General features: G+C 53.1%; 1 protein-coding gene across 9 annotated transcripts in view; it reads left to right on the top strand.

Annotated features, from left to right (window-relative positions):
* AFAP1L2 (actin filament associated protein 1 like 2) overlaps positions 1 to 25,129 on the top strand; it is a 92,000-nt gene that overhangs the window by 48,193 nt on the left and 18,678 nt on the right. For all 9 annotated transcript variants that reach the window (XM_054581564.1, XM_054581563.1, XM_054581560.1 and 6 more), the window contains exons 2-5: positions 8,770 to 8,898; positions 14,084 to 14,158; positions 15,518 to 15,612; positions 22,634 to 22,724. In XM_054581564.1, the coding sequence (XP_054437539.1) occupies positions 8,770 to 8,898; positions 14,084 to 14,158; positions 15,518 to 15,612; positions 22,634 to 22,724 (390 nt within the window). The remainder of the gene's footprint in view (positions 1 to 8,769; positions 8,899 to 14,083; positions 14,159 to 15,517; positions 15,613 to 22,633; positions 22,725 to 25,129) is intronic.

The following is a 25,129-nucleotide window of genomic DNA, read 5'->3' as shown; positions in this document are numbered from 1 at the left end:
TGTGTGCTGTGGTAGTTTGGAAGCAAAGGAGACCCAGCTCAATCTGGCTTAATCCAAGAATGGGATGCCTTGGCCCCACATACTAAGTGGAATAGGGGAAGGCTACTGTGAGTTGGGGCTGAATCCAGGTGCCGAAATGGTGTCATCAGGAATCTCCAGGCCCGGTTTGCGTTCTCCGTCCCAGACGTGGCCTTAGCAGGCTGACATTCTAGCAGCTCAGAGACCCTGGGAAAGGAGACTTCTAGTAGTTCCAGGAAGAGTCCCAAGGCTGATGCTCATTGGCTTGGCTCAGGTCACGGGGCCATCTCTAAGCCAATCACTGTGGCTAGGGGAAAGAAGCACTCTGATTGGCTAGATACAAGGTCATATGGCTGCCTTGTCAAGAGTGGGGTTCTAGTCCCACCCAAACCATAAATAGCTGTTGGGTAAAGGGGATTCCCAAAGAAAAATGGGGTGCAAATAAAAAAGGGCAAGCAGATCCCCCTGGGGAAGGGGGAAAAGCAACAGTTAACCACAGCATACACTCAAGGGCCATCCCTTTGGCGACGTTTTTAATAGCACTGCTCTCTTTGCCCAAAGGAACACTGCCTGGTCCTGCTGTTATGGCGGGTAGATTGCAGGGCTGTGGGCACAGGGGTTTAGACGGGCAGGAGGTAGGAAAGAAGGAGAAGGACCTGGTAGCTACACCAATCCTAGGAAGTAGGTACTGTTAGCAACCCCGTTTTACAAATGAGGAAATGAAGGCACAGAGAAGTTAATTAAGCTCCCCAAAGCCACACAGCCAGGATGGGGTGAAGGCAAGAGTGAACCAAGATTTGGAACTAAGATTTAGGCAGTTTGAATCTGGAACCTGGTATAGGTGGGAAGGGCACAAAAGACAGTGCTCCATCTGGACCAGGAACCCAGGGGACCCAGGACAAGAAATGGGTGACCCCCAAGGACACTGTAGCAGTTCAGGGGAGCGTGACAACAGGGGTGGCACACTCCAGGTTCCAGCAGCCGGCAGGATCCAGGCCAGACAGACAAAGGAGGCTTGGGAGGCTGCGAGACCTTTGTTCTCTGCCCAGCATCCTTGGAGGCCCGAAATAGGACTCTGACTTGGGTTGAAGGTCAGCCTCCCACCAGCTGACTCCAAAGTCAAGGTGGCGGTGGTTCTGGATCGCTCGGGCCAATTTTGACCTCCTTGGGGGACAGAGGCCACAACAGGATGAAAAGATCCCCATCAGCACGTCAGTCCCAGGACGCATTAATTACTTTTTGCCAAATGTTGGAGAGAAACAAGAACTCTGAATGGTACAGTCATTTTTGTTCGTTCTGTACATCTTCAGTGTGCGTCCTTTTTCTCCTATACTAATAGCAAACGCATCAAGACAAGCCTCCATGTGCAGCCAAAACCGAAAGCTTAGCAGCCACAGCAGCATCTCTCCTCGGTGTGATAACTCACAGCTCTTCTGTGCTGAGGGATACGGAGGGAATAAAGAAGGAGGGAAACACTTCCCATAACTCCCACACAGGGAGAGAACCACTGTTATTTTCCAGCCGCCTCTTTTTTTTTTTTTTTTTTTTCCTGATCACACAGTACTTCCCAAACTTCCCCCAGGAACTTGAGTGACAGCCAGCAGCCATGGTTTGGGCCCATTGTGTGACTGCCATGCAGGGAGCCACCTGCCAGCCGCACTTTTGCACCTCCACAGCAGAACTGGCCTCCACCTGAGTCACTTCCGGCAGATCGCCTTATTCAGTGTCCTAAGTGGACCCGGACAGAAAAGCCCTCCTGGGCCAAAGCCTCTTTGTCTGGCCTGGGCCCTAGCGATTGCTAGAACCTGGATGTCTCACTCTGCCCTCGTGGGCCCCCTGCACTGTACCCTTGGGGGCTGAACTTCTCTGGCCCTGGGTCCGTGGACCAGAGAGGAGCAGCTGCCTCTGTGCCCTGCCCACCTGCATCCTGGAGAAAGTCCCCCCAGTGCACCGTCCAGGGGTGAGGTGCCTCCTGTGCTCCCAGCCCTGCCAGCTTCCAAGAGCTGCCTCTGGGTGGTCGTTGTAGAGATGTTAACTGGCCCACATAGGGACTGGGATTGTGACCAGGGATTGGTGAGCCCTTTGCCCAGGCCTGCTGGACAGAGCAGCCCAGACACTTTTAGAGTAGAGGGAGTTTTCATTACGCCATGTATGTGTCTAGATGTGCGAGCCTTGTGTACAGCAGACAGTTTCCGCAGTGGGGGGAACCAGACCATGAGGTCCCTACCTACACAGAGTTTTCAATTTCATTGGCGACAAAGGATTTGCATTCATGGGACAAATAGAAAACAGTAAAGATGAGAGAATTGCCACATGACGGCCCATGTGCTGTTGGCTGGATGGACGGGTGGTACTTCGGGGAAGACCAGGGCGCACTGGGCAGACCGGGGCAGAGTGGAGGGGCCCCTGAGCAAGCCTCGGGCCCTCCAGCCTCGCTGCTCTCGGTTTGATGTCCTCGGCTGTTACTGAGTGATTTTCCGAAGAACCCTCTCTGAGCAGCCCTGGTTCCAGCTGGCTCTGTAGCTGGGTTGGAATTCTGCTCTCAGGGAGGTTTGTTCCATCTGAGAGGTCAGCAGCGAGCAGCTCAGAGTTGTTTTTCCAGTAGTGCGAGCAGCAGCAAAGCATCTGTCCCGTCTCTCAGCCCGCACTGCTCATCTGGGAATGCAGAGGGTGGCCTCTTGTTGGGGAAAGTTTTAAGTGATGAGACTCCAAGATAGGGGAGAAAAAACAGACCTTGCAAAACTGATGACAAGCTGGCCTGAGGGTCAGGCACGGCAGAGAGCGATGCACTAACAGGGCTGGTAAGGGAGGCAGAAGCCCTCCCTTCCCCTCGCCATTTTTTGGAGGCGGAGATAAAGAAAAGCTCCTGGAGTATTTACTCTGGAGAAAGTTCTTTACATTTCTGGCTTGGCCTCCTGGCGTCCAAGCAGGTAGGCTCAAGGACAGCCATCGGGGTAGCCTGTGAATCTTTTGGGTGCCGATTGTCAGTGATGAGAGCTTCCCCTCGTCCAGGCAGGACAGAGAACTGAGTTCGGTGATGTGTAGACATATAGACATTTGGTTCTTGCCATCCACATCCTTACTGTCCAGAAGGGAAAGGAGTTTAGGGTGGAAAAATGTAATTTCAAGTGTATCTGACTATATACACCATATATAGTCACAGACGTGAACCTAGAAAGTGGTACATGTAAAACTAGAATTAGGTCATATAGTAACACTATAGAAATTTGTTTTTTAAGGAATCTTACAAGTACTTCTATAAAGTAAAAAGGCTTTTCATGAAACAATACCTTTATTTATCTCAGTGCTTCATAACCTTGACTGCACAATAGAATCAACTGGAAGCTGTGAAGATTCCTGAGGCCCAGACCCACCCAGGACAATTCCACAGGACATCTGGGGGTACACCAAGGCATTAGGAGTTTCCTAAAACTCCCTACTCATTCCAAGGTGCAGCCGTGGCTGGGAAGCAGTGCTTCCCCTTTGTTTGTAGGGCCCTGAGTGGCCACCCACTAAGTGTCTGAAGGCAGGCCTGCCCTTTGAAGTCAGCAGGAGGAGCCTTCAAGAGCATGGCTCGGTGTGTCAGGACAGGGGAACTTGCTGGGTGGAAGCATCTGGCAGAGGAAGTATATGGAGGCTTCTACGTCCACACGGCGGAATACTATACAGCAGTTAAAAGGAAACTATTTACACGTGCAGCAGCGTGGGTGAATCTCCAAGGCCTCATGCTAACTGTAAGGAGTCAGACTCCAAAGGATATGCAGGTTGCCAGGGCCTGGGACTGTGGAAGGGGTCACCTGCAAAAGGGCACAAAGGAGCTTTTTGGAGGTGACAGAAATGTTCAGTATCTTGATTGTGGTTAGTAATCACAACTGAGTGTGTGTGTCAAAACACTAGAACTGTTCAGTAAAGATAGAGGCTGTTTCTGTATAGAAATTATACTTCTATTCATTTTTTTTGTTTGCTTACAAGAGCCCACTTCCTTTTAATGATGAATGGATAAATAGAACGTGACCTATCCATACAATGGGACATTAATCTGCCATCAGACGGAACAAGGTATGATTAGAGGCCACTACGTTATGCTGAGTGAAGGAAGCCAGACACAAAAGGCCACATAGTGTATGATTCTGTGTAGATGAAATAGCCAGAACTGGCAAATCCATAGAGACAGGAAACAGATTTGCGGTTGCCACAAATCTGGGGGAGGCGGGAATGGGGAACAACCGCCTGACGAGTTTCTGTTTCAGGTGATACAAAAAAAGTTTTGGAACTAGATAGTGGCAACAATGGTTGCATACGATGCAAATGTACTTAATGCCACTGAATTGCAAACTTTAAAGTGGTTAAAACAGTAAAGTTTATGCTATATGTGTGTATTAAGATGGTAAAAGAGAAAGAAAAGACCCCATTCCCTGTTAACATGCCAAGCATGCAGCGGGTACTTGGTAAAGGCTGGCCTGAATTTTGGATTCTCTGTAACCAGGAGGAATGTGTGTGGCAAATTCCACTGTTACTCTGATGCTTGTCGCAGGAACGTTTACCAGGTTCCTAACGTTGGTTTGTCCCCAGCGGTCGGGCACCTATGGATAATCCCCCCAGTGGATTGATCTTGGGAACTGTGGGGGTTGCATTTCTTTATACTTAAAGAATAGGTTGGCTTGGTTTCATGTTTGGAAGGAAAGCCAGGCTCAGTCTTGGGTCTTCAGCAAAGGCAGCTGAATAAATTAAAACGTATTCATAAAACAGCAGGGGAGCGGCGAAGGGCCGCTCTTTCGGCATGCTGGGAAGACATTTAGGGTTGGGAACCTAGTGACCATGAAGCAAGTCAGCGTCAAGATGAGAAAAGCCAGGGGAGGAGGTCATCTGGAGGCAGAGCTTGGCCAAGGCCAAGGGCAGTGAATCGAGCAGTTGAACCACCCAGCTCTGCGTGGGCCTTGGAAGCCCCGAACAAGAATCTTATTGATGATCTGTCAGACCCTGAGCAGGCGACTCTGAACTTTAACAGAGCCAGGATGCAAAGCCCGCACAAGGGCCTACAGTTTCCAGAGTGAACAACACGCTTATTTTTTTCCACCCTCCACTGGAAGATGAGGAAGAGACAGAACTGAGAAGGGTGGGGTGGGGTGGGGTGGGGGCGGGGAAGGGGAAGGGGCCTCCGTGAAACAGCCACATTCCTGGGAGGGACTGCCCGCCCCTCTGAGCTCTGAGGGTTGAAAAATGTCACCGGGGTTGGCGCGGATCGGGGCTTTGCTTTTGTTGATTGTTAGGTTATTTCCAAGTGTCTGTAGCGGGGGCCCAAGCTGGTGTGATGGCAACAGGGTCGCCGGCCCCTGTTTTTGTGCTCAGCACCTTGTCAGGCGCCCAAACCTGCCGAGGCTGACCCTTGACCAGAAGGAGCTCCGGCCCAGCCTGAGATGCCGGCCTGGCTCGCACGGACAGGGCCGGGAACAGAAGGCTTTGACAGGGAGGCGGGCAGGGAGGCGAAAGACGGCCAGAGAGCTGAGTGCCGTTGGGCGTGGGCCGCTTGGCGGAGAAGGGACCCGGATGCACCCTGCAGGGTGATGCAGGTCCGGAGAGGAGGGGAGCGGCATCCGGGGCTTGGTGACTCTCCGGTTCCTGCGACCGAGTGTCTTCAACCCCGTTGATTACCGTTCACCTGGCGCAGCCGCTTTACAGGAAAAGGAGGGCGTCTGCTTTCTCCGAGCCCCCTGCCCCGCCGCCGCCACCATCTGCTTGGTGCCTCACCTCCCCGATGGCGGGGGGCCACAGCTGTCCAGTTCATGGCAGTGTCCCCAGGCCTGTGTGTGATGGCCTTCTGCCTCTCAGTCACCCCGGGGCATCTCTTACTGTCCCTACATCTAATGGAATTATCCCCAGGTCCCATGGGTCCCATCATTTCTCGAGTCCGGCACCCTCCCCCACCCCATCTCTCCTGCCCTGTGGACTCTAGTGGAAGGGGAACCAGATGCCACAATCCAGATAAAGCTCCCAACAGATGGCAGGCGATGTGTACCTTGGACTTGGACATACTTGGATTTGAGCCCCAATGCCACTACCAACTGCGGATGTGGCTGAGTTCCACTGTCAGTCAGCCTCAGGAGCCCACTTCCACGCTGTGCGCTTGCAGAGTGGTTGGTAGAATTGGAGGTGCTGGGGGTACGGCGTCCTACAGGGCCCCTGGCTGCTGTCAGTAGGCCACAGCGTCGCCATTTTCCGCTGCACTAATGCACTCACCTCACTGGCCTCCCGGCCTCCCGGCCTGGTTCCCTGGTCCCCTCCCGTCGTCCTCCCTGTTTGCGGAGTTGTTCCGTCTCTAGCCTGCTTGGGGAAGAGTGTTACGTGGCCTTCCCTGACGCACTGCCTATAGGCCCTGCAGGGCAAGATACTCTTGAGCAAAACAAACAAAGCCCCTATGAACTGCCCACAGCATCTGATCCCACAGTTGTGGCCTCAGAGACCACCTTCTCCCCTTTGCGGCCCACCACCCTGCCCTAAGCCCCTTGTGACCTGGAGACACAGAACTCCTTGTGGTCTCTCCAACGCTCAGTGTGCTTTCAGTTTTGAGTCTCATGAGCATCCCATCCCCATTTTCTGAAGTGCCTCAGGCTCTCTCTGGTGAGCTCCTGTTCATTCCTCAGTGGCCAGTTTATAAATTAAATTCCTCTCCGTGATAACCCCGATGTTTGTTTCTCTGTCTTTGGCACATTCCTGATCCTCAGGGACATTCTTGAATTACTTCTGTTCCCCCCTGCATGTTCACTGTCCCCAGACATGGGGCCCCTGGGAGGGCTGGAGACCCCAGCTGGCTAACCGCTGTCTCCCCAGAGCCAGGCACAGAACTCTTCACCCTTTGGCTTAGGACGCATTTGCTGCAAAGATAAACAAAGGCTGTTTTCCAGGAATCGGACAGCTTTTGGGAATAGCTGAGGATGTGGAAGTGAAGAGACACTTTCAGTTTTGGTGCTTCCCCCCCTCCCCACCCCCCAAGTAGCAACAGCAGTAGAACAGCTTCAAGTTCAGAAGGTCAGGAAAAATGCGGCCGAGACCCTACGTGCCTTGCCAGGCCTTTTCACTTTCCCTTCTCCCCACTGGAGTTGAGTTCAAGGCGCAGGGTCATTTTCCTCAAATTTATCCCTTGTTTTCCCTGGTTTGACTTCTGTAAGCTCAAGAGGAAACTCATGAATAACTGTGTAAAACCAAACCAAAAACTAACCTAAGGCCTTACCGTAGTGCCACATCTTCCCAGAAGCCTCCTGGGCCTAGGGTTGTGTTCTTGTCCGATCTCCTGTCACACTGGAAGCTGGTATCACCCGCTTGACTCTGAAATTCTTGGTGGCGTGCCCTGGTTCTGTAACTTGCTTTACCTGTGCAGGCCTTGCCCTGTTACTGAGCTTGCAAAAGGCAGGAGCCAAGCCATCCTGACTCTGCCTTTTAATTTTCCAGTAAGTTCAGGCCGAGGGCCCAGCCAAGTGCTCGGCATCCTATGAGGTCTCACCTGACCTACTTATTAGGGGACTCTGGTACCCTTTCAAAACCCACTCTGTTAAGAGTCTAATCAGTTTGAGGTAAACTGGGCAAAAGCTATGGCTTCTTGGAAAACTCCTGTGGCATTCTTGCCAATACCCAAGGATAGGGCAGGAGAAATGGCTCTTTCCTGAGCAGAACTACCCAAACATGGCTTCTTTCTTGCCTCGCCTAGGCTGTCACTTACCATCTACTTATCTCTTTTTAGACAGAGATGAGGGCCACCTTCCATCCACTTCTAGGCACCTGGGCCAGCTTTTACCACATGCAGCACTGGGGCACTGACTGTACTTTACCAATGGTTGGAAAGCACAATTTAGACCCTCAAGGAGCTGGTTGCCATTAATGAGCACGCTCTGGAGAGCCAGCCAGGCAGGGACACCCAAGATGACAAACCCATCAGCACACGCAGCGCCCTGTTCTTAGTAGAGATTTAGGTCACTCGTAATAATGACAACAGTACCAGTGACTGTCCCAATCCTAGACTGTTGCCCTCTGCACTAGCATTTCTGCGGGGTGGTTCCAGCTAGAAATGGGTGAGCGTTTCTATGGTACTGGTCCTTGAGAGAGGCGTCTGATAACTGGGTCTGTGGGACCAGGCCCTTCATGGGAGCGATGCTGGAATTGGTGGCAGTGGAGGTGGTTCAACGACTGAAGACACTCAGGGGAAGGTTTGACTTGCTTAAGCATGGCTTTTGATGGGTCATCCCTATTTCTGCAAAAGCGGGATGATCAGTGTTTCATTTCCTTGGAGCAATTCTATGATTCCCCATCCTCAGGGACAGAATGAACAACTGGTCAACCATAGCACTTCTTTTGATGGTGGTGGGTTTGGTCTATGTTCAAATTCCCTAGACACTGGTCTGTTTTGATTGACCTTTATCAAGGAACAAAAGTTTTGTTTCCAGGCTCTCGTAGCCTATGGGCTGGCTTGGGCCATCTTTGTCGCTGTTGCTCCAGCAAATGGGCAATGGTAGACCTGTGTCTCTGGCCGAGGTTGTTCACCTCAAAGTCAAGGGCCTGTTTCCCTCTCCTCAAGACCCTAGCATTGGGCATCTGCATTTTGGCTGGGCTTCTCACATGCTACCAGGTCTCTCCCCAAACCCCTCCCCTTGTCACCAGAAGGTTCGTAGTGGGATGGCGCAGGGTCCAGAGGGGTCTCTGAGCTAGGCCTTTGAAGAGAAAGCAGCTGCTGTAAAGCTTTCTTACGTTCTCTGCCTCTAGCCCTGGAGCAGCTGCTGACGGAGCTGGAAGACTTCCTCAAGGTCCTCGATCAGGAGAACCTGAGCAGTACCGCCGTGGTGAAGAAGAGCGGCCTGGCCGAGCTCCTCCGGCTTTACATCAAAAGCAGCAGTGAGTGTGGCCCAGGGCCCGGGGAGAGCTGATCATGGGCGTGGGCAGAGGGTTGTATTGATGAGAGCTGCCATAGTGAAGTTTCACAAACCGCATGGCTTAAACAACAGACATCGATTTTCTTACAGTCCTGGAGAGCAAAAATCTGAGACCAATGTGTCTCAGGTTTGGTTCCTTCAGAGGACTCTCTCCCTGGTTTGTAGATGGCTGTCTCCTCCCCGGGTCTTTATACCATCTTCTCTCTGTGCTTGTTTGTGTCCAAATCTTGCCATCCTGTAAGGACATGGAACATACTGGATTACAGCCTACTCCAGTAGCCTCACTTATTGTTAATCACCTCTTTAAAGACCCCCCCTTCTCCAAATAAAGTCGTGCTCTGAGCTACTGAGGGCTAGGATTTAACATATGCATTTTGAGGGAGCACAAGTCAGCCCATAACAATGGTGTGACTTGAATGGGAGCCCAGAAACCTCTAGTGATTCAACACATCAGCCCAGAAATGAGGTTTTAAACAAAGTGTTTCCAAAGCACTTTTCCTCACCAGTCTCTCCCTTTTATCACCGAGTAGTGTTTCATTCTAAGAACATGCCGCAGCCCGTGTGCGTATCCATTCACTTGTCGATGGACATTCAGGCTTTTTCTACATTGGGACTATTGTGAATCAGGCTGCTCTGAACACTCTCTGGAAGGCTTCTTGTGAACATATGGTTTCATTTCTAGCACATTCAGATTTTTCTTTTTTTAAGAAAAGCCTTCTCATGAAGTTCTAACAATTGAGTTGAGTTTATTTTTATGCCAAATGTTAGAATTGGAAATGACGTTTGGGGACAGTAAGGGACCATAAGAGGGCATGCGATCCATCTGCCTCTCGGCAGGGGCAGCCTTAACCGGTGCCAGGCAGGGAAGGGACGTGCACCTGCTCTGGCCGTCGTTTCAGGCGGTTCTCTCTTTCGTCCAACCTGAAGCTGCCAGGCCACATTTCAAGGTCCCTCATCCTTTTCTTTGTTGCCAGTAGAACTAGTTTCTACTCTCTGAATAACAGAGATGTTGTAAAGCTGAACATGTTGCTATATGCCCGGCAGCCATCTCTCTGGTGACGTAATCCTGGCTCCCTTAGCCTTTCATCAGAGGCATTTGCCTTGAGTCCCTCGGTCTTTCAGCTCCAGGCCACCTCTTGGTTCCCAGGCTCCTCCTGTCTTTGTAGTGAGCGTCTGCTGGCCTGCCCGTGAGTGCTGGTCAGCAGCACATCAAAGGTGGGAACAGCAGATGGGAAAGCCACATTACAGAGCAGGTAAGTTAGAGAGGGATGACTCATCCACGAGAGGACACATCAGTGGATCTTTTAAACAGCACGCTCCCAGGCCCGTTGCCTTGTGCTGTGACCTGAGAATATTCAGTGTTAAAGAACCTCTGCTGGGAATTAGAAAACACCTCCGTAATGGGGTGTAACCACTCTAGCAGAGCCGCCTGTGTGGGATTCCCTTTTTGACCAAACGTGCTATGCCTCTTGGTGTAGGATGACCCTTGTTTCGTACTTGACCTTTGTGTGCTCTGCTCTTACAACACCAGGCCTTCCCACCCTTGGCCTCGGCAGCCTGCAGGAGGCTGCTGAGGACCAGCCAATGGGCTTCCCACCATGACTCACCCCCAGAGCACCACCCAGAGTGCTAAGAATAAACATGCACAGCTATACTGAGGCCTGTGGCTGTCACCTCTGTGCTTAAGGTTGACAGTCAAGTTATTAACAGCCATGGTTTGAGAACTTCCGGTCCCCTCGGTGCACCCTTCTTACAGCAGAGTGGTTGTAACAGCAGCTAACATTTTTTGTGCATTAGCCGTGTCCCAGCACTGTGTTTAATGTGTGAAATGACATGGATTACGTCATCTAATTCTCATCCCAAGCCAGTGAGGGAGTTGTTGTTATCCCCATCTAAACAGCAAGGGAACCGAGGTTTGGAAGGTCACTTGCTTGAGACGCACGGCCATGGGAGCCGCAGCCAGCGCTCGGGCAGGTGTACCTCACTGCTGTGCTGTCCTCGAACTCCAGCGTTTCAGCATGATCTCTACCACCCCGGACAGGACCCAAGGCCCCTGGAATAAAGCATCCGCTCTCCCTCCCAGCCTCACCCCGTATCGAGAAAATTAGCTCAGCCAGACAGAACATGCAGGTAGAGGCAGGCTGGCCATTTTGAGGTCGCCTGCAGTCCACGCTGGCTGAGCCGTTGCTTCTCTCACACATTCAGGGTGGACTGTGAGCATGGATAGGAGAGGCAGTTTACACTTTTCAAGCGGAATTCTCTGCTTGAGTTTTTTTTATCTTTTGTTTCCTTACTATAACAGTTTTTGGGTTTTTTTTTAAATGAACCTTGCTTTTTGTCTAGTTGGTGATGTCTGTTCACTGGGGGCCTGCTGTTCGTTCCTGCCTTTGCCAGTGAAGGCCCTGTCCCCCTCCCCACCAATATCGTGTTCAGGGACTATAGCGAAATTTCTGGGGTTGCCCATGGGGCAAAGAGGGTCCATGCCCCTCTCCCCGCTAAACCCAGTTCTCTGTGGGCAGGTTCCTTTCCCCACGTGCTCAGGGCATAAGGAGCGCTCCCTTCCACCCACATCTTTGGCTCTGGTTATTCCCGTACACCTGAGTAACTCTTCGATTTGTGTCTACTACATGCTTCCACTGCCCCCCGACTGTTGGGTTTACGAAGGTGGAGACAACGTCTATTTTGTTCTCTGCTGTATCCCCAGCACCTAGCATAGTGCTGGTGCTCAGGGCATGTCTGAAAATGAATGAGTTCTCCCTCCCAAGGCTGCTGCTTCCCGGCCATGGATGAGGGCCAGGTTCACTGGGCTTTTCCCATGATGCAGGTGGTCCTGGGAGCCTCCTACTTAACCAGCCTGGATGATATTGAATCAGCAACCCTCTGAAAATAAGCACCGAGTTGACCATGGCCTGCAGAATGTCCAGGGTGGGGGCGCAGCCCTTGGAGAGGCCAATGCGAGTCTTCTCCATAACTTACAAATCTCGCTCTTGGGAGGAAGCACCTGCTTAGAATTCCAACAGTTAAAACAATAAAAATATCTTGCTTTTTTTTGGTGAGAGTGTGGTCTTAGTCTACAGTAAGAACTACATGTAAAATGAACATGAGACATGATTTACGTTCCTTAGATTCCTTTTTTGATCTTTATCAGGATCATCTGAATATTCTTGTGTCGTCGTGGCTTGCCTCTGGATTCTGCTTTATATTATTTTTATGTTTATAATTGCTGCGCATGCATGTTTCCACGTGTTGACAGTTCACATACTTTTTCTGTTGTGCTATTCTGAAATGTGATCCCGCCATTTAACTGTAAGTCTTGGCTCTCTCTGTAAACAGCAGGCATAGAGCAACTTTATTTTTCACAGTTGTGTAGAGATGAGCAATATTGTTCAGTCAACCTCCTATTAGTGATCATTTAAGTTTTGTTCTCTTTTTTTTCTTTTAAGAAAGCTCATACAATATTGCAATCGTCATCCTCAAACAAAATTGTGTTTACATGCCGGAGTATATCTTCAGGGGAAATTTCTGGCATTGGAAATGCTGGGTCAAAGAACAGGAACACTTAAAATTAAATCATCCTCCAAAATCCCCTCCAAAATGGCTGTGGCAACTTATAGGCTCTTCAGTAACCTGATTCTTGTTCCAGGCAACATGCTCTTTTGTGTGTTGACGTGCCATGTCTTGTTTCACCATTTTCCTACGTTTGAGGCTAGGAGTTAGTTCCCTGTGTTAGGCTGTCATTTTTCATCTTTGTTATTTATAAGGTTACCTTACTTTTTCAAATTTCCTAGTATTTGAATTTTGGACTCTTGAACGCTTAACGGTTGGGTAGAAACAGGCAGTATTTCATCACAGTTGTTTTCCACATTGTGCAGACAAGAAGACCAAGGCCACGCAGCTACGGTGTTTTGCCCAGAACCGCATGATTATGGCCAAGCTTGGCCCAGGGCTCCCAACTCCTGTCTCCCCCTGCAGAACTCTTTCCCCCATGCACGCTCTGGAGAAGGTATTGATGCAGCCCCTCGGGGCCTCAGTAGGTGGACACATGCCAGTTGTGGCTGTGTTTGGGCCTCACGGTTCCCTCCACAAACTGCTGCGGCCTTTGGTGTAAGGGCGATGTTGCTGACTGGTCCTGGCAGGGCTGGACACTGAGCTGGTGATCCCGTGGGCTGAAGGCGGAAGACAGATGCAGTCATATCCTCCTCTTGTTACTCTGAGTTCTTAGGACTCTGCTTCTGCAGGCCTGTTGGCTCGTGTGTACGCGGTCTGTGGCGAGGAACTGACTGGCACTGAACTGCCTCCTTTGCAAGGGGTTTGAATTGGGTTCTTTGGCTCCGTAACACCGTCTGCAGCCACTGGAATTTATCAACCACAAGTTTCTAGGAAATGCAAGTTAAGGGCCGCAAAAGAACTGCAGGAGTGTTTGTAAGGGGAGAACTACTAAGATGAGCTTCCTCTGTGGGCTTCTGAAGAAAGGGTCCTTGGACATTAGAAACTGAACAGGTGTTAGGAGACTAGCCTTGCTCTGCCCAGGCGGACAATGGGAAAGTGACAGCCCGCACAGAAATTATTCTAAAGGAGAAGAGGGGATACGTTGCTGCAAGGTGAAATCTAGCAGGTAGCTACAAGTGCTCTAGTTCCAATTGCCAGTGCACTTGTCCCCCTAAATCCAGAGCTCATCATTTGGATTCCTCAGGCCCCCACAGAAGTCGAGGAGCTAAGCTTTCGGATCCTCAATGTGACCTATGTTATACAGACACATTGCTTTGATTAGCCCATGCAAGGAATTCAGACTAGGGTGAGAATGACTGATAGAAAAATATTTTACAATTAATATTAAATGCTAGGAAACCTAGAGAAATCTCTGCTTGGTGGAATATGAGGCAAATCTTTGAGGTATGGGGGAAATCTTTCCCTTTAAGACTCCTGTACCCTGACAGTAAACTAACAGTCAGCAACTTGCCATTTCTGTTTTGGGATATCTGTCGACTCCTTTCTGTTGGACTCTTTCAGTCAACTCAGTGTTATGTTTTTCCTCTTTCCTGGAACCCAAGCAGGTGACAACGTCTCTAGGGAACACCGTTTCTCTCTGGAAGCCCTTTCCCTTCGTGGACTCACACGAAGCTGTGTCTTCCCTTCACCCTCTGCAGGTTCTGATGAGGAGTACATTTACATGAACAAAGTGACAGTCAACAAGCAACAGAATGCTGAGTCCCAAGACAAAGGTATGGGGCTGGGGCTGCTCGTGGCATGGCCAGTTCCCAGGAGCAGGGAAGCCATGAGCCTCGGTCCTGTCCCGTCCTGCCTTCCTCCCAGCCAGCACCATACACAGGCCTGCTGGAGATATTTTTGGAAGTCACATTTTGGTTGATGGTATTTTGGGTTGACGTATTTTGGGATGTTTCACCGGGCCACCTCCTTGCCTCTTAAAGGTCTCACATCCCCCTTGTGGATGAGGAATTTATTCCTAAGATCTCTCAGCTTTCCCCAGCATCGTCCCAGGAATGGGAAGTCATAGTTTAAATGTTTTAAGAAAGCAGCTGTGGATGGTGCTGATCCCACGGTTTCAACTTTGCATCCTTTGCTAGAAGTCTGGATATTATATGTGTTTGGGGACCCTGGTGGGTGGAGGGAATGCTGGTGTCAGCAACTGCCTTAATATTAAAGGGTTTCCTCAAAGGTGCTCTTTTTGGCAGAATACTTATCTTTCATTGGAAGAACACAGTGTGTCTTCCATGCTCTCTTAGTGTCTGCCCTGTTATATTTGCAACTTTTCTCTGAAAACCTCCAGGAGTGGGGCCAGCAGATCCCAGGGAGATGCAGAGGTTTGCAGAGCTGCCTACATATAGAAAAATGATCATTAGAAGCCCCTTCTCTCAACTCTCTGTTACTCAAATGCAGAGGCTTAGAGAGAGGTAGAGACACAGCTCCCCAAAACCCTCAGTCCTATTAAAAATTTGGTTTCAAAACATCAGCCACCAAAGCCCCGAGGTCAGATCTGCCTGAACCTGTCTGTCCCAAGGGGCCTGGGCCACTGGCCGAAGCCATCAGACACAGAAGAGCCTTTGGTGCCTTTTCCTTAAAAGCACACAGGGGGTTGGTGGTCAAGTTCTTCAGTGTGGCTTTTCTACCTCCTGCCCCATCACCAAGGGGCTCAGCAGAGATGGTATGGAAGCAGCCACTATGCCAGAGGCCATTGGCCTTCCGGCTAAACTGTGGGAAGAAAAGAGCAGTAATCACAGGGTCAGAGCTGAGAGTGGCTTAATATAGTGACCACAGGGCACCTCCTCTGCTCCCCGAAGCTCTGCGGCTAGGCCATTTTTGACATGGGGCAGGTGGAGGAGAGGGTGCGGAGCCTGCCAGCAACCCAAACCAGCCCCTTCTGAGGAATCTGTGGCCGACGCAGCACTGCACCCTATTTTTGGAGGAAAAACAACCTTGGCTCCGGGGACCGGCTGCCTGGGTAATTAACACCTGCTCAAATAGAACTCCGGGCGCATGTGACCAGACATTCCTGGGTAATGAGAGCCTGCTGTGGGGCTGGGCGCCCCTCACCGGAGCCCTCTCCCGCTTGCTGCCCACAGGGCCCGAGGAGCAGAACCCCCTGACCAACGGGGAGCCCCGCCAGCATGCCACGGCGCCTCAGAAGAGTCTTCCGGACCTCCCGCCCCCGAAGATCGTAAGTGTGGGTCCAAGACCCCTGATTTCCCTCACGTGGCCCCCATGAACTTCTGGTTGTTTTCGCAGGTATCAGTCCGCCAAGTGTCTGGCCTTCTCTGAGTACCTACTGCGTGTCGGGCACGGAGCAAGGCACGGGGACAGGCAGAGCAAAAGGAAGCCCGTCTGCAGATGACGCCAATTTGCTCAGGGCCGCAGTACTAGGGTGCGAAGGGTAAAGGAAGTGGGCAATGAGCAAGATGACTGTTAGCAAGTGCCACGATGTGTCTGAGCCACGACAGGCTCTTTACCCAGCACCACGTGGGGCCGTGTCTGGGATGGTCACCAACGCAGGCCACAGTGAGCTTTTAGAGCTGTAAGTCACATCACACTGCACGTGCTGCTGGGAATCCGCCAGGGGTTCTCACCTGAACTTAGGAAATAGCATCCGCGTTTCTTAACATGGCCCCAGGGCCCACCTGGTGTGTCCCAGCTGCACCTCCAGCCTCCTCGCAGGTGCTCCTCACTGGCCTCCCTTCTGCTCCCGGACTGTGCCACGTGGTCGGTCCCACCTCAGGGACTTGGCACTTTCTGGGCCTGGTTCTTCAATGGCTGCTGCCTCCCCATCTCTTAGGCAGACTTACCCTGACCTGCCTACGTCAGGCATCCCACCTCCATCTCGCCCCAGTTCCTGCCTATCCCGCTGTCCAGCTACCACCTCCTTGGCGCTGGCCACCGTGGAAATGCTCTTGCATAGTATTTGCCTCCCAGGCCAGATATAAGCTCCCTAGGACAGGGACTTGTCCATCATTCAGAGTCTAATGGCCTGTGTCTGCACACAGTGAGCCACACACACATGGATGGATGGGTGGGTGGATAAATGGAAGGGCGGGAGGGAGGAAGGAAAGAAAGGACGATGGATGGAATTATGGAATCATAAGCCTGGGTTCAGATCCCAGCTCTGCCAGGTACCAGCTCTCTGACCTTGAGCAAGTTATTAAGATCCCTGGCTCTTCTTTCCTGGTATTTAAATGAGAAGAATGTGAACATCTCTCTGAAAAGATTGTCTTATTCAGTGGGCTAAGGCTGTGTGTTAGTATTCAGAGAGATAAGGAGTAATGTTATATTTTACGGGTGAGGAGCCTGGAATCAGCAGGTTTAGATGCCTGAATGTCACATAGCCTCGAAGTGGCAGAGCCAGATTTTGTACCCGAGCTCGCTCTTCTAAAGGATCCAGTTGGGGAAGCTCTCGCGAGGTAGGAGGCGAGAGCTGGGAAGGGTTTCTGTGGGGCAGGGGTTCTGAAGGGTCGGCACCAGCAGGAAGCCACGTGACTCCAAGGACCTTGCGCTCCTACCAAGCCATCTGTCGTCCAGATCTGTGGGCTGAGGTTGCCGCAGAGGTGACCTTGACCCCAGGCCGGCCCCCTTCATTCCTGTCTTCCTGGGAGGGGGGGACAGGTGTCCTCAAGCTGCTCTCCTGTGGCCACACTGGGGGGACCCAGAGTGCCTGGGACCACACCCCACCGCCTGAGGCTCCTTGAGCTGGGTGACGGCTGGCAGAGACTCTTCGTCTCAGGCTGGGTGTGACCGAGGGACTGAGCCCTGGGTGTCCCCACTACGCTGACAACTCTGGTGAGAGCCACACTCCAAGCTGCCCCCAAGCATGGTCGTCCTCACCGCCTGTCAGGAGGGGCCTGCGTTTGCTAGTTTTTTATATGAAGAAACAGGGGCTCAGGGAGTTAAAAGAACTGGGCCCGATCCCTGCATTGGGAGATGGCAGGGCCAGGAATCGAATGCAGGTTCCCGCTGCTCAGGCCGCTCTATGGCCTCCCGGACTGAAGCTGCTCTTTTTAGCAGAGCCAAGGCCCTGGTACCCTTCCTTCCAGAGAGCTCCCCGTAGCTTTCTGCCCAGTACGTGGGGAAGACGGCACGCGCCCATCTGCTTCCTGCAGCTGCTGCTGGCTGCGGCCCTGTGGGAGACTCAGCGGGTTCTGGTGTGTCCCAGGTGCCACTTGCTGGGGATCGAGGAGGGGAGGTGGCCGCTCAGAGCTAGGGCAGGACTGTTCCTAACCTGAATTCAGCATCGGATTCTGACCCAGGGCTTTTGGCTTTTGTGCAGCGGAAGTGCCACCACTGGCCCCAGCTGGGGCAGCAGCTGGTGGGTCCACACCTGGCTGGAGGGTGCGTTTCCCCTGTGGAGTCTCACAGGCCCCAAGCCCCAGGCGGGGCTGCGTTCTGGAAGTCTGTGCTTTGCAACTGTGGGCGTGGGCTGGGAGGCCCAGGGTCTGGGGCCGGGCTGCAGTCACAAACCTGCAAGGTCCCAGTAGCCCCGCAGGTTCCAGTGCCAGCTTTTACTTTGCCAGTCACCTGGGGCATGAGGCTGGAGGGCCCCCGAGCTGGGATGCAAGATGCAGGGCCGTCCGGGGCCAGGAGAGGCTCTGTCAGAGTTGGAGGGGAAACCCGGTGCCAGAGCTGGGGAAACTGTCACCACCCAATAGCACAGGCCCTGCAGAAAATGTTCCCATGAACAAACTCCAGGCCCAGGGGAGACTGCCAGCAAAGCAGCCGGCTTTCCAGTCTTTCCTCCTCGTGGAATTTCTCTGCTGAGAAGGACAAGGGGTGCGGACTGCAACTGCCTGTCCACGGTCTTCCTCCTAGTGCTACCCTGGGCACCCACCCTCAACCCTGGGAGCTTCTGGATGTGGAGTAAAAAGGGGGGCGCTGGCGTAATCCGGGGTCTCTCCCCGTCCCAGCATGCACGCGCGCACACGTGCCTGCTCTCCCTCAGGCCTCCTCTCCCAGCAAGTCTGGCTGAAGTGGCCATAGCTCTTGGTCCAAGGCCCCACAGGAGTGGCCTCAGGGTGGAGTGGGTAACAGCTGTGTCTTCTGGCTCTGAGGGCGGGGGAAGAGGTGGGGGGACCCAAGCAGCAGCAACAGTTTGGGAGCATGAGCTTGGAGTGGCCCTCTCCAGACAGAGAAAGCCACAGCCCTTCCCACCCTGGCCCCAGAGCTTCAGGGTGCCCAGGTGGCCCGTCTACCTCAAGGCCCAGCCCCAGGCTTGCCGGTTGCTGCGGCAGGAGCTGGATGTCCGCCTGGGCTCCCCCGGGTCTATGGCTGCGCCAGGAGTATGGCCTCTGCCCCAGGCGCTCAGGAGGTCCTGATTCTCTCTCTGGTGGCTGGGGCCCCCCTCCATTCCCCCTCAGAGTCCATGGACAGCAGATCTGACCAGCAACGGGAAGGTCAGCCAGGGGTTCAGCCAGGGGTTCAGAGCAACCTCGTGGGTGTGGCTGGCGACTCCAGTGACTCAGGCAGCTGTGGCACTTCCAGGCTGCTGACAGCACAGCCAGGTGCTGTGGTCACTGCGGGAGAGACAGATGGTTGCTGGCACTGTGGATGCTCCTGGCCCGCAGAGCCATCTCCGCCCCGTGTCCCCTTAGAGGCCTGGACACGCATTGCTGCTGGTTTCAAGTGAGCTGCTCTGTGGGGGGGGAGGGGGAGGAAGAGGGGGAGCAGCTTCCTGTGCAAAGGACATTGTCCATGGCCAGTGTGGGGAGCCCCCACCCAGGACCCTTCCGCAGTGCATCCTGGGGCAGGCCGCTCAGACCTTCGGGGCTACCTCAGGCCACCCCTTATCTCCAGCTCTCATCTAAATCACAATCAGCAAAGACAGCCCCCTGGCCAAATCCACACCTACCTGCTTTCTCGGGAGGCAAGTTTTACTGGAACACAGTCCCACTGATTGAGTTTGTATCATCTCTGGATACTTTAGCCCTGCGTCAGCTGACTCGAATAGCCGAGATTATTGACCCTGAGGGCCTGCAGATCCCGAAAGTATTTACTGTTTGGCCCTTTACCGAAAACATCTGCCGACCTCTAGCAAATCATGCTGAGCTGAGTGGCTTTCCTGTCCCTGCCTGTGAACCTTCAGAAAGTTATTTCAGGCTTTGAAATCACATCTCTTCTACATCTTTAGTTAAGATGCGTAATCATCATCTTCAGCATCATCCCAAGGATGATGATTAAAATAACAGCTCTTTATTCTTAACCCTGGGAAGTTAGGACCTCTTGCTCCTTAGACCTCTGATACAGGCCACTGTGTCTGTGTAACACTGTGACTGTTTTTGGAATTATGTACATTTTATCTTTTAACTTGACCTGAGGCCTTATCTTTTGCCCAGCAGGCTTAAGGGCGGGGACTGTCTTTTTTAAAGACACAGAACTTCGTATAAGCCTGGTCAAGCCCAGCGTCTCCTGCCTCCCCAGGGCACGTCTGTTCTTCTGCCATCAAACATGTATAGGGGCAGCTTTGCTTCCTCTGATCGACACTTTTATACTTTTTAGGTTAGTGAAAGCTGATACTTGCTGAGTGTTTCCTAATGCTGAGCCCAGTTTAGTCCTCACAACAGGCCCCACCCCCGCCCCCCACACCTGAGAGGTGTTTCAACTCTCTTTCCCCATTTTGCAGTGGAAGAACGGATACCCAGAGAGGTCCAGTAAGGTGCCCAGAGTCACACAGCTCAGTGGTGCCAGCGTCAGGGTTCATGCCCCAGGCCCGGAGGTCGGATCCCCGTCACTGCCCTGCCTGTACTGCCTCTCCCTCTACGTCCCTTTATAGGTGACTTTACAATGACAGGCTTGTACTAACACTCCCTGTGCCTGACCTCCCCACCCCCACCAGCTGCCCCCGACAGGGCAGTCAGGCCAGGACGAGTGCCCTCAGAAGGCTCCATCCTGCCTCTGTCCCGGTCCCCTGTCGCAGGGGTGCGGACGGCTGCTAGATCGTGGGTGCTCGGAGCCCCTCTCCAGATGGGACCCACCTCCTCACCAAGAGAAGGGTCCCGGCACCACTGTGAGGGCGTGGAGGCCAGCGCTGGAGGCCCGGTAGCTCGGGAAGCATGGGCCCCAGGACCCACATGCGGAGACCTTGCTCCTGCCCAGGTGAGGGGACACTGTCCCCCCAGAGAAACCGGCCCTCAGAGGAGCACAGCTGGGTCTCCTGAGCAGCCCCTTCTCAGGCTGACCGAGGGGCCAGGAATGGCCAAGAGGAGCGGAAACATCTGGCCAGGCTCATGGCAGCCAAGGCGCAAGGTCACCCACTAGCAGCTACTGATGACATACACCGTGTGCAAGGCCCCAGCCACGAGGAAGGCACCCGGCCGAGGGGACACCCACAGCTGAACCCCTTCAGCAGCCACACCTGCCGGCTCAGCACAGCAGCTGGTCTGCTTAGGACAGGAACAGAGTATTCTGTTCCTTTCTGCGCATTGGGTGTTGCATCTGCTGGGGTGAAAGCTATTCAGAGTCTGCCTCTGGGACCCATAGCAGCTTTCTTGGTGTGAAGCCAGATAAAGTTAAAAGGGTCCTGTAGGGACGCAGGCTGTGGCCTGGCCTCTCCCACCCTACTTCCTGTGGTTCAGTCTTCCCTTGTCAGATGACTGTCCAGTAACTGGTTCCTGTAGACCCCTGGGTTGTGGAGACCCAAGACAATGACAACCACAGCTTCCTTGTATCTGATATGGACCAGGCCCTGCAAAACCCTATCACATTTTCTCTTACTGAATCCTCAAGACAACCCCAGTGCTATTCTTGTTTTACAGAGGCAGGCAGCGCGTGGGGCTCTGAGAGGCTATCACTGACCTACACTTAAATCTGGAGTCCTACAGCCTGGATTCAAACCCAGTTACATTCACCCCAGAGTTCACATAAATAGACTTTCGATGCCAAGCCACACAGGACTTGGCCCAGGGAGCGTGATTTCGGTGAACAGCTGCAGCATCCCTGTGCCGTGGGCGAAGCTGGGAGAGGACACTCTCACAGCCCGTGCTAAGTACCGTTCCACGGGGACCCGAGCCCAGCCTGGCTGTCTGGGCTTAGGGCCCTGCGGGCGTCCTTCCTTTGGCTATGTCCTCTTGGTGGCGCCCCAGCCTTTACCTTAAGAGTGTCCGCTGCTGTCACTTGACGTTCCCCAAAGGCCCAGGCCTGCCGTTCAGGTGGACTCCTCAAAACCAGGAATGAAAAGGCGCTTGAGGCCGTTTCTGAGCTCAGCTCATTATGAATACTCCCTTGGCCCTCCGCAACGGTTTCCTGATTCAGACAGAGCTGCAGCCTCTGTGGGTGGGCGCTTCTGTGCTTATGACCCGCTACAGTGCTAGTCATGCAACAGTCTGTCTCTTGTGTCTCCCCTGCAATTGCTTGTAAGATTAGCTTCATCGTCTGGTGCCCGTTTTACAGGTGGAATAATGGAGGGACAGAGACGATTTCACGCACCGTGCTTTTACACAGTTGAATACGTTTTTTATTCTATTCAAATTGTGCTCCTCCCGCCCTTATGCCACATAAGAACCTAGGGTTGTTTTTGAGACTCAGACCAAAGATACTGTTACCTGAGCATCCTTCCTTGCTCCTAAATGCTCACACCCTCCTGGTGCCTGCAGAACTTTGACCTTGTCTATTATTGCACTGTTCACGATGCACTTGATCAGGAGCTGTGAACAAACATTCACTACCTAGTTAATGTTTCTTAGGACTAACAGTCTTGATACATCCATTGCAGCTAGTATGTAGGAGGCATCCAACACTTGCTAAATGAATGATTGAACTTATTATGGTAAAAGTTTCTAAATCCTCTGAAACCTGGTCATCTTCTATGAACCTCTCATCAGCCCTTGTCTTTTTAGAAAGCGTATTCTATTTAGAAGCCATAGTTGCTACTGCAGCAACCTAATATCATCTGAACTTCATGTGTGTTATGTGTCACGGGCGTGATGATATTTTATGTGTGCGGTGGGGGTCTGAGCACATTTTGCAGAGGAGAAAGCCGAGGCTCGGTGAGGTCAAGCACCATGCACCGCCTTCCCTGGGGTGCAATGCAGACACCGTGGACGTGGGCCTGGTGCTCCCTGTCCTCCCTCCCAAATTGCTTCAAGTCTAGCTGGGCATGTTTTCTTCTGGACTTCCCCCTCCTTCTACCCAAAGGGCCCATCCCAAGTTGTTGCCAGTGTAATGCATCTGAAAAACTTTTGTTTTATTTGTTCAAACCACAGAGTGCAGAACGGAAACAGCTTCCCATCCCAAAGATCGAGTCTCCGGAGGGTTACTATGAAGAGGCTGAGCCATACGATGTGTCCCTCAACGGTACATGCCGGGGCCAGGGTTGGGGCTCGGAGAGGGTCTAAGCACTTCCTGCAGAGAATGCCGGTGCTGGAAGCAGAGGACAGCCCGGGCTGCTGTTAGCAGTGAGTGTTGTCCAAGTTGAGGATTGGCCACAGAGCGCTGAGCTGAGACCTACCGCAGACCCAGCCCGCCTGCAGGCAGGGGTCGGCCTGGTCCATAGGAGCTGGTTTATGTGCCAGATGCTTCCCGTGTTCCCGCCTGGGTGTGGCTGGATTCAGCACAGAAATGTGTCAGGAGACAGGTGTGTAGGCAAAGGGGCCCCAGGCGCTCGGGAACAAGGGAAATGTGGTCAGACTGAGCCTGAGACCAGTTCCCAGGGTTCTTTCACTGGACTGAGAGCTACTATCTGGCCCCCGCATGCCAAGCATGCTCCCAGGAGTCAGGGACTCAGGGCCAGAGAGCTCAGCAGCCCCAGCCTTTCGGTTGGGTGTGTCAGGTGATGATAAAGATGGAAACCAGCCGGGGCTGCTGGCTTGCAGCAGGTGGGGGCTGTTACTTCAGATAGGGAAGGCCTCTCTGCCGGTGTGACCGAGAGTGAACCGGGAAATGCATGGGGCAGAAAACTGCGGGGAAAAGGCTTTCCTGACAGCATAGCACATGCAAAGGCCCAGAGGCAGGAGAGCTCTTGGCACGTGTGCAGAAGAGCAAGGAGGCCCACGGAGCAGAAGCAGGGGAGCGGGAGGGGCGCGGGGAGAAATAGGAGATGTGGATGCAGAAGTCAGCTGCAGATCGCGGTGAGGGCTGGCTTCCCCCCGAATGGCCTGCAGGGTGCTTGGCGGCTGACCTGGGTAGTAAAAAGATCACCTGGGCAATGGGGCAGGGCTCATATTGGGGCCACCTGTCCTTGGCCAGTGGTTGTCAGCCTGAGGAAATCAGATCAGAAATGCTCTTGGTGTAGGAATTCCTGAAAACAGGAACGCCCCAAAGGTTCTGGAAGAAAGAGATCGCTCTGACTTTCTCTTTCAGGCAGCTGGACTCTGGTCCTCCCACTGCCCCCTCCTTACCTCCTTCCCTGCCCCTCCTTTGTAAGGGAAATGTCTTTGGAAGCAGAAGGCACTTTGCAGATATAAGAGATGAGGGCCGGGCCCGGGACGGGGATGCACTGAAAGGGGGCGTCGTGGGTTCCATAAAGGACGGGACGGGGATGAGACAGGACCCTTTACTTCAAGGCAGGTAGGAGGAGCCTTCTCTGCCTTCATATTTCACCTGCTACCCATGGGCCCAGGGGCTGTGTGGGAGGTGAGGGCCTGTTTGGTCTGAGTTTATTTTCTGCTAAGAAGCTGGCTTGGTGGGCAGATGTCACTTAGCTTGAATTCACTGAGTGTGTGAGATGTTTTGGAGTCACCGGCCAAGCTGTGATTTCCGAGCAAAGCTGAGGGCGTGTGGCAGCCATCTGGCTGCATCTGGAAGGGGGAAGAAGTGACTCACCGTGGTGGGCACCTCACCTCCCTAGCGTCTTAGGCCTGGGGCACTCGCTTGGGTGTGGCCTGTGCCAGTCGGGGCCTGCCTCCCAGACGCTCCCAGGAGCCTGTTTGCGGGGCAGACACCACATCACAACACAAACAAGTGCTCAGAAGGCCCTGAGCTTCTTGGTGTCTGTCTCTGGACTGTGAATTCATACGGGGGATTTGTCCCGAGGGCAGCAAGGGCGTGAGAAGATGCCAGATTGCCTTTCCTCTCCTGCCAGGACCAGGACCAAGGGCGGCGTGGGGAGGACTGGCCGCAGCTGCCGTGCAGAGGCGGCTTCGCCTGTGATATAAGCCAGCCTGCCCTCTGCTCCTGTCTGTTGTCCCCCGTACCTGTTTGGATAGTAAGACACACAGGTCACAACAGGAGGAATGGCCGTTGGCCTTCAGCCCCTGGTTGTAGTTCGTTGGCCAACTGTGATTTTGCTGACTTCCTGCAGAAGACCACTGTCTTGGTTTCTTGTCCTGCTGTGTCAGCACTGTCCCCACACGGTCTCACAGGGTCAGAGTCCTCTCTCCCAGTAAAACTGTAGGAAGAGTCCCGATGGCCCATGCAGGGGACAAGAGTGTCTGTCTTGCTCGCCCGAGACCTCAGCTCCTTCACTGATGATGCCTGCTGTTGGGGTGAGAGCCGCACTAACAGGTCACCCCCTTCCGGGTCACGGGGACACAGTACCAGTGCGCTTTCCACCCAGGGCGGCTCAGTGTGGTGTTACGGGTCCACCAGTAGTACAGGTGCCCAGGCTCCTTCCAGCGTGGCTCGACCACCCTCTGAGGCCACAAAATCCTCTGTGAAACGAAAGTGGAGAACCACTACGTGGTTCTTAAATGTGCCAGCCACAGGGACACGCATCGCTTCCACCCACATTCCATTGGTGACGGGTAGCCATGTGGTTGTCT

Source organism: Pteronotus mesoamericanus, unplaced genomic scaffold, assembly GCF_021234165.1.
Source record: "Pteronotus mesoamericanus isolate MK-2021 breed Mesoamerican mustached bat unplaced genomic scaffold, CSHL_Meso_final contig_657, whole genome shotgun sequence".
In the NCBI taxonomy this organism is placed as follows: domain Eukaryota; kingdom Metazoa; phylum Chordata; class Mammalia; order Chiroptera; family Mormoopidae; genus Pteronotus; species Pteronotus mesoamericanus.
This window is presented reverse-complemented; position numbering and strand designations above follow the sequence as displayed.